This window comes from Anolis sagrei, chromosome 1 (genome assembly GCF_037176765.1).
Source record: "Anolis sagrei isolate rAnoSag1 chromosome 1, rAnoSag1.mat, whole genome shotgun sequence".
Lineage (NCBI taxonomy): Eukaryota > Metazoa > Chordata > Lepidosauria > Squamata > Dactyloidae > Anolis > Anolis sagrei.
The window spans coordinates 126,196,970-126,205,525 of record NC_090021.1 but is presented as its reverse complement, the minus strand read 5'-3'; the positions used below and the strand labels follow the sequence as shown (position 1 = coordinate 126,205,525).

General features: G+C 39.5%; 1 protein-coding gene across 1 annotated transcript in view; it reads right to left on the bottom strand.

Annotated features, from left to right (window-relative positions):
* Positions 1-1,291: 1,291 nt before the first annotated feature.
* The window catches only part of TINAG (tubulointerstitial nephritis antigen), a 48,567-nt gene continuing 41,302 nt past the window's right edge, over positions 1,292-8,556 (bottom strand). The window contains exons 10-11 of the mRNA XM_060788146.2: positions 3,377-3,422; positions 1,292-1,419 (exon numbers count right to left, since the gene is read on the bottom strand). Of these exons, the coding sequence (XP_060644129.2) occupies positions 1,303-1,419; positions 3,377-3,422 (163 nt within the window). The 3' untranslated portion in view covers positions 1,292-1,302. The remainder of the gene's footprint in view (positions 1,420-3,376; positions 3,423-8,556) is intronic.

The window sequence follows — 8,556 nt, the reverse complement described above, 5'->3', positions numbered from 1 at the left end:
ATCATAAAATCACTCTGGAGTCCCTAGTGATGGCTAGAGAAATGTTTTCTGTAGGCTTCCAATGCAATTCTATGATCAACATCCTCCACAACCTCTACTAGAACTTGGTTATCAAGCAAGCGCACCCCTCTCCCAAATTAATTTGGACCTTTGGAAGAACATTTTCAAGCGATGACTTAGTACTTGCATCCTTTTTGGTGAAATTGTAATAACCCTCTGTCGGTTGCCTTCAAACTCAAGAGTGTTTTGTTCTCTCTCCTCGCTGATCTGGCTAAGCAGATGCTCACCAGTCATGAACCTTTTTATCCAAGGTCCTAGCTGAAATCACCGAGAACACACATCTCTAGGCATCATTTAGTTTTCCAGAAGAATTCTATAATTTTCGAAGCTCTACATATAAATGAAACTTTTTCAAAGAGTTGTACCATAGGCAGACCTATTGTATATGCGCAGTTGGAGATATCTTAAGTCTCTCACATTTTTCTTATACCCATTTTTTCAATTTTCCCCCATTGCTTTGTGATATGATTAGGGTTTCCTCTCCTCCCCAGACATGTACTGAAGGAAAGAAGTTCAAAGGAGAACAACTGAGGCAAATTTCATGCCCTCATTCAGGACATTATCATAGCAGACACCCAGAGGTCCTGGGATATGGGGACACAGTGGAGCCTGACATAAGACTTTACTTGGCATTAAAAAAAACTCCTGCTTTGGGTTCAAAAAGTCAATATTGCCTGTAGGAATTTGCTTCTAATAGAAAAGGACAGGTGATTTAGGCTTTAAAACGACCAATCAGAATAGGGGCATCTCCTACAAAATCTCAGGCTTTGGGCCAGACTGGGTGTTCCAAAATGAATATTTTGATTACAGCAAAACTTTGATGTTACCCTGACCATGCGAGAACACTAAAAGAGCCCTGCTGGATCAGAGCAAAGTCCTTGCCAGTCCAGTATCCTTTACAACTGACTTAAGGTACCATAAACACAAGGGTGTGCAATGGTAACTTGCACACACCTGCTATCTTTGGACTCTATCAGTCATACCCATATCTAAGCAACAGGAAGAAAAGCAAAGAGCAGAGACTGTGAGTAGCTATATTTACATTCCATTTAATTAACATAGAAACTCACCAGTGACAAAGAAACAATTAACCGGGACAGGTGAATTGAGCAAGAGAGAGAAGTATGCAGAGTGTTGTTACAATGTGTACATTCCATTTCTTCAGAAGGCTTTTAGAAATAATACTGGATATATATATATATATATATATATATATATATATATATATATTAAAAAGACTTCTTAAAGGTAACACTTGCTAGCTATGACCATTTTTTCAATATCACATTCATTTTGTCCACGTAAAATCATGAAGTAGCCATTTTCTCCCCAGGAATTCCCCCAGGAATTTGCAGCAATCTAAAGGTAGAGAAAACAAACATATTACTATGGATGCTCAAACTTTAATCAGGCAGGAGTGCATTTTAAAGGAACAGAAGGAAGAGAAGACGTGGGCTGAGAATAGTATTGATCCCTAGGGTTGTCACTACCCAAGATAATCCGTAATTACATTGTTTGTTTTTAATTAAATACTAGGGGTAGTAATAAGTCATAGGAAGAGTTAGTCAATTTGCCCTTCTTACCCAAGATCTCAGTAAATCCCTTCTGAGAAAATAATCTTAATATAATGAGACTCAGGACCCTTCCACACTGCCATATATCCCAGAATATCAAGGCAGAAACTCCCACATTATCTGAGTGTGAACTCATATAACCCGGTTCAAAGCAGATATTGTTGGATTTTCTGCCTTGATATTCTGGATATAGGGCAGTGTGGTAGAGCCCTATGTTACACAGATATGTGTAAGAGAAAGCACAGAACAATGGTGAAACATTGCATATTGCAGTGGTTCTCAACCTGTGGGTCCCCAGATGTTTTGGCCTCCAACTCCCAGAAATCCTAACAGCTGATAAACTAGCTGGAATTTCTAGGAGTTGTAGGCCAAAACACCTGGGGACCCACAGGTTGAGAACCACTGGCATATTGCATTAGAGCCATCTTTTTTATTAAATACTGTGTGTTTTGCAATGTTAAATCATTTTTTCTATATTTTTTCATCCCCAGCCCACTACGTCACACACTGTTTATATGAGAACATTCTAAAATTAGAGAACTAAAAATAATATGTTTTGGTTATTGTTCTATGTTGTGGATAAATTGCTTGCTTCATTCTACTAGCAATGCATATCTCTGGTATGCATATATGTATTATTCACAATGTTTATATGCTGCTCAATATCGAGCAATCTCAGGCAATGTACAATGAAATAATTTCTAACCATTTTAAACAATTTAAAAAAGTAGGAATCATTCAAGTAAACTAAAAACATAATAAACAATGTGTTAAAACAAATTAGTTTTAAACTTAGTTAAAACAATTTAAAGCAATATCAAATCATGACAGGTGCATTTGGCGGGGATGAGAGAGAGAGCCTTCTCAGTGGTTGGCCCTTCTGCTATGGAACTCCCTTCCTGGTGAGAGTAGATCAGCCCTCTCCCGCCTGTCCTTCAGAAAGATGGTAAAACTCTGGCTGTGGGATCAAGCCTTTGGGACAGTGCAATAAGGCAATCATAGAAAACCCAGAGCCAGCATGGTGTTTTGAGATGGTTTTAAACAACTGATTTTAAAGTAAATGTAACTCATTTTAGTGTTTGTGTATATTTATAGTTATTTTATGTTCCAACATGAAATGTGTGCCATATATATGTTGTGCTCCACCCTGAGTCCCCTTCGGGGTGAGAAAGGCTGAATATAAATGTTTCAAATAAATAAATAAATAAATATGCAGATTTGGATTGATTCCAATCAATGCTACGCAGTAGTCAAAGGGTTCTTGTAATAATCTAATTCAGAGTTCTGGAGTAATGTATTACTTTGCAAAATGTTGAAGGGGTGGGGCTAGATACATTGAGGGAATAGAACTGCATCATCCATAGTTTGACCCTTTGGAAACAACCACATGTTGCATCCGTCATAGCTAGTAACTTTCAAATCGTTAGTACAGTGACTAAGATAACATTTACACTGTATAATTAATGCAGTTTGTTACCTCTTTGGCCCCTGGATTATATGAGTCCCCACTGCCATATAATCTTCTGCCTTTTGGGAGGGGGCTGTAAAGCAAAGTATTTACTGTATTCCAGCCCCCCCACCCCCCCACCCCACCCAGGTACTACACACTGCTAGTGTAGGAAAAGGTACTTCGTCCCATTAATTCCAGTGAGTTAAAGGTTATTTTTTACATTCCATTGGAATTAACAGGGCAAGGTATCCCATTACTAACATCTGTTATTTTTAAGACTGAGTGCACTTACCCAAAATTTCTGCCTTTGTCCCTCAGCATCACGTAATGTGCCCCACCTAGTCAAAGAGATGGCATTGTTGAAATATAGTGTGGATTCCATTGCCTTCATGGTTCCTCATGGTTATATAAAAACCCCATCAAGGGGGGAAATGGGTATTACAGTTTTGATACTAATAGTGAGCAATGAATATCTATTAAAATAACAAAAAACATTGGTTTGAATGATTTCTATGCTATTCTGAACATTAATCTTTGCATACAATATTTTAGTTATTTATGAGAGCATAGCCTATCTAAAGAGCCTAATATTTCCCTTGACATGTTTTCCTTTATGACCAGCCAGCCAGCCAAACCAAATGAAGCAGAATGAAAATGTGAGTCCCATGAGAAGACATTTCCCCTTTTCGCCAAATGTTTTGCTCAGTTCCAAAGCCAACTATTATTTTATTCAAAATTTAATTGGCAGGATCAAAACTGCAGAAGCTCCCAAATGTTATTGCTCAATTAGATTGAGCTACTCACTACTTTAGCCTTTGAGGAGGGGAAAAACCCAAGATACTGCTAAGTTAAGAAAATATTCATAGAATTAGGAAGATGATTACTATTAAATTTTCAGAAAAAGTTTCCAGGCTTGCCTCTTCTACTTGCTATTGCTTATTAAATGACTTTGAGCAAAGTGCTCTTCCTTTTACATGTGTGGGGATGAATTGGAGGCCACCATTCATTAACAGCAGAATTGTTAACAGCAGAATTGTTAACTGCTGTTAAGACAACTTTGATTATAACAATTCTATGAATGTGAGACACCCAATTCACCCTTTCATTAACAGCCTTGCTCAGGACTTGCAGACTGGGCTGTGGCTGACTTGATTGGGATGTGCCATTTTGCCAGCAGTTGCTGGCGAAAGGTGAAGGCATGTGGGGTGGCTTGTGGCATCCCATGCACCCTCCCTCCTTCCCGCATCACATGGTGGGGATGGGACAAGGTGTGTTAGCACTCTGTCCCTTTCAGATGGGAGAAAGGGTGGCAATGCACAGCAACACAGATTGCCCCGCCACCCTTTCCCCTATCATATGGGGGAAATGGGAGGAAAGTGCGGGCAGCTCCGTCAGAGCTACCCTACCCAAAACACACTTTCCTCCCCATAGTGGAGGAGGAAGCTCCTCTCGTTGCTTCCCATCCACTGTGGGAGGAATGTGGGTGGGGCCCACCATGTATCGTGTGATAGTGCAAAGCAGGCCTCATCCAAGCGGGTGAAACAAAGAAGCAAAATGGGACTAAAATGCCCCAGGTAAAGAGGTCCAGTATCTATTAATTTGGAATGCAGTCTTCCTCTTTTCCTACTCCCTTCTACCTAACCAAGCTTTATTGTCTTTTATGATGAGGCTTGTCTTCTCATGTGTAAGAATGTGAGGAATGAGGGGTGAACCACCTTTAGGGAAAAGAAAACATATCCCCTTACTTCAATGGAGAGATAATATGGAGCCGAGGCTCAAGAGACTTTGATGACAATTAGTAGAGCAACTGTAAGGGAGGTGAGAGTGAAGGGTGAGGCTGGGGAAAGATTGAAAAGAGAGAAAGCATGGAGAAGGACAAGAAAGAACTGGAAGATATGCCCTTAAATCTTTCTGTGAAGAAGACAAAATAAAAGAGCTTCCCTGAATATCTTGGCAAGCCTGCCTGCTTTTGTTTATGAACTGCTAGCTTGTGGACCCGGCGCTACCCGGGTTATTAGAGAAAGTGGGTAATGGCGGTTCTGTATGCCAAGTTTGGTCTTTATTGGTCATTGGATAATGGCTGAATTGATTTCAGGAAGTGAGTGAAGGTACTTGAAGTGCCATCATCCATAGTCCACCCTCCTCCAAACAGCAGCAGGATATAGAGTGGGTCATGGGGGCTCTGTGTGCCAAGTTTGGTCTTTATCAGCCATTGGATGAGGGTGGTAGTGGTTTCAGTGAGTGAGTGAAGGTAATGCAAGTCCCATCATCCAAAGTCCATCCTCCTTCAAACTGCAGCAGGATGTAGAGTGGGTCATGGGGGCTCTGTGTGCTAAGTTTGGTCTTGATCAGTCATTGGATTAGGGTCGTAGTGGTTTCAGTAAGTGAGTAAACGTACTGCAAGTCCCATCATCCATGGTCAACCCTCCTCCAAAACTGCAGCAGGATGTAGAATGGGTCATGGGGGCTCTGTGTGCCAAGTTTGGTCTAGATTGGTCATTAGATGAGGGTTGCAGCAATCTTGGGAAGGGAGTGGAGGTACTTGAAGTCCCATCATCCGTGGTCTGTCCTCCTCCAAACTGCACCAAGATGTAGAGTGGGTCATGGGGGCTCTGTGTGCTAAGTTTGGTCTTGATCAGTCATTGGATTAGGGTCGCAGTGGTTTCAGTAAGTGAGTAAACGTACTGCACGTCCCATCATCCATGGTCAACCCTCCTCCAAAACTGCAGCAGGATGTAGAGTGGGTCATGAGGGCTCTGTGTGCCAAATTTGGTCTAGATTGGTCATTAGATGAGGGTTGCAGCAGTCTTGGGAAGGGAGTGGAGGTACTTGAAGTCCCATCATCCATGGTCTGTCCTCCTCGAAAGTGCACCAGGATGTAGAGAACCCCCATGACCAACTGAACATATTGGAGGGATGTGATGGGATTGACCCAGCATGGTGGGAGTTGTAATTCATTCTGCAGCTGGAGAGCATACTGAACTCCACTGATGCTGCATGTAGAACAAACTTGCCCAACATGACAAACTTTAAGTATTGATGGAATTTCAGGGAGTTAATCTGGCCTGATGTGAATTGCAGTACACCCACAACCTTATGCATTTTGTAATTTTTTTTTTAAAAAAAACGTCTTCTAATAACCCAGGCAATGCCAGGTACCCAAGCTAGTGTACAATAAATATTATCACTACAAGTGATCATACTGTTGTCTTAGAAGAAACATTTTCAAAGTTTTTGCTTTTAAGTTTGTGCCTAAATTGTACTCCACAAGAAGGTGAGCTTGAGTCATAGCCAGACAGTATATCTACAGTTCTTGACATTTGCTCTCCAAAATACATATGATTAAATTAGGGATGTCTGGAACAAACCAACTGCAAGGACTCCTGCTCAATGTGAGCTTATCAGTGGTTGCCAATTGCCTGTCTCGCAGAGAGACATTTGAATTGAAAGCAGAGATCATGACCCAGGCTTTATTTGTATTCTCAAACAAGTCTCTGCCATACCTCCCCCCTTGTTAAGGGTTTCAGCAATATTGCATAGCACTGTAATGTGGAAAAATAAATACTGAACTCTTTTAGTTCATGCTGAAACCATTAATAGTCCCCTCTGCTATTAAAAACAGATATAATGCACAATAAAATATTCTGCCTTGAACTCCATTGTGACATTTTTGTAACAGATGATCTCTCTTTGTGATGATTCATTCTTTAGAACATTAAAGATCTGTAAAGTAGAATTAACTGCATAATAATGATGTGTGGATCTTGCACTTTGAACGTAAATATTTTCTTTTTCTTTAAACAAGGCAGAGTGAATGCTCTAGTGTTGGGTTGTATGTCAGCAATATCAATTCCCACGATTGTGTTATTCTCAATTTTCTTAAAAGGCTTAATTCAAAAAAAACCTAATGGAAGAGAAAGCTCTGTCTTGTTCCTGTGACATCTATGGACGAGCAGTTCAGGAGCCCTTGGGAATGTTACTTGACATGTGATGCAGTAGCAAAATTCAGGAAAGTTGCATTTGGACTCAGGCACACAATGTATATGTTAGTTGAAGTCTCCTAAGTAACTTTTCCAAAAATTTGTGAGACCTAGAGCTGTTTTTCTTCTGCTAATCTAGCAGTTCAAAAATATGCAAATGTGAGTAGATCAATAGGTACTGCTTCTGTGGGAAGACAATAGCGCTCCATACAATCAGGCTGGCTACATTACCTTGGAGGTGTCTACAGACAATGCCGGCTCTTCGGCTTAGAAATGGAGATGAGCACCAACCCCCAGAGTTGAACACGACTAAATGTAATGTCAGAGGGAAACCTTTACTTTACTTTAGGGCTGTTTTGAAGCCCCCAATATCACTCTCAGACTTATCCCACCCACCCCCAAAATCCTCGGATTATATTATTGTTTGAATATATTGTGTATCATCTCAATACACCTCTGCATTTTCTTTACATGTATTCATACATTTTTTTCTATATCATATTTAGACAGCTTCAAACATTAAAAAATCTGCAGAATCTAAACATACTAATACAGGAAACAAGAGACACTAAGATGCACATTTTGTGACATCTCTCAATTTCTATCGTATGTGTGGTGTATCACCTTGTCCACCACACAGGCCCATGTCCTCAATTTAATAAATGTCTTTCATTTACCTGGGAGAATTTGAGTACGATAATCATCTGCAGGTTTTTGTTTATGTTGGATGTCTTTTTCTTACAGAATACAAATGCACACGGCAATGCATATACATGATTTAAAACACATGCATAAAAGAAACCTGTGTTAGTTTCCATGCTCAGGCATCCTTCCTGCAATGTTAATTTCCTGTTTATCCATAACACATGACTGTATCAAAAGACTTTCTGTATATATTTCAGATTTCAATATTAATGTCAAAAATATGTAGTATGATTTTACATAGGATTTGTGCTACATTAGAACAGTCAAGACAAATATCACTTAAGTAAAATAAACATTAAATATTAAATAACTAGGAAAATAAGATAAGGTGTAAACACTAAACTAATCTGGGAATCTGCTATTGCAGCACATCCAATGAAGTGGTTTAAAACCAGTATAAAAAAGATTAGGACTAAGTACGTTTCAGTGTAAAATATTTGGCAGTAATTTTTATTTGTTCTCACTCTTTATCCCTCACATATGTTTGTGCACAAATACACATTATCTCTGAGCAGAACCTTAGGACAAACACAAAGCAATTTCCTGAAACTGGGCTCAATGTATAGAACTCAATGTTGTTTTATTAGAAAATATTGACATTTGCTTCCTGAAGATTTAGGTGACTCATGTTTTAAAGCCTTGGTGTCATCTGATAATAAATCCTTGAACCATTATCAAAATTGTTCTTACTAAGCTGGGTAAAGTTTCAAATTTCAGAAAGCAATTCAATTTCTTCTCAAGGGTACAATGACATTACTTTTTTCCTGGACTATAGAAAATAGATGCT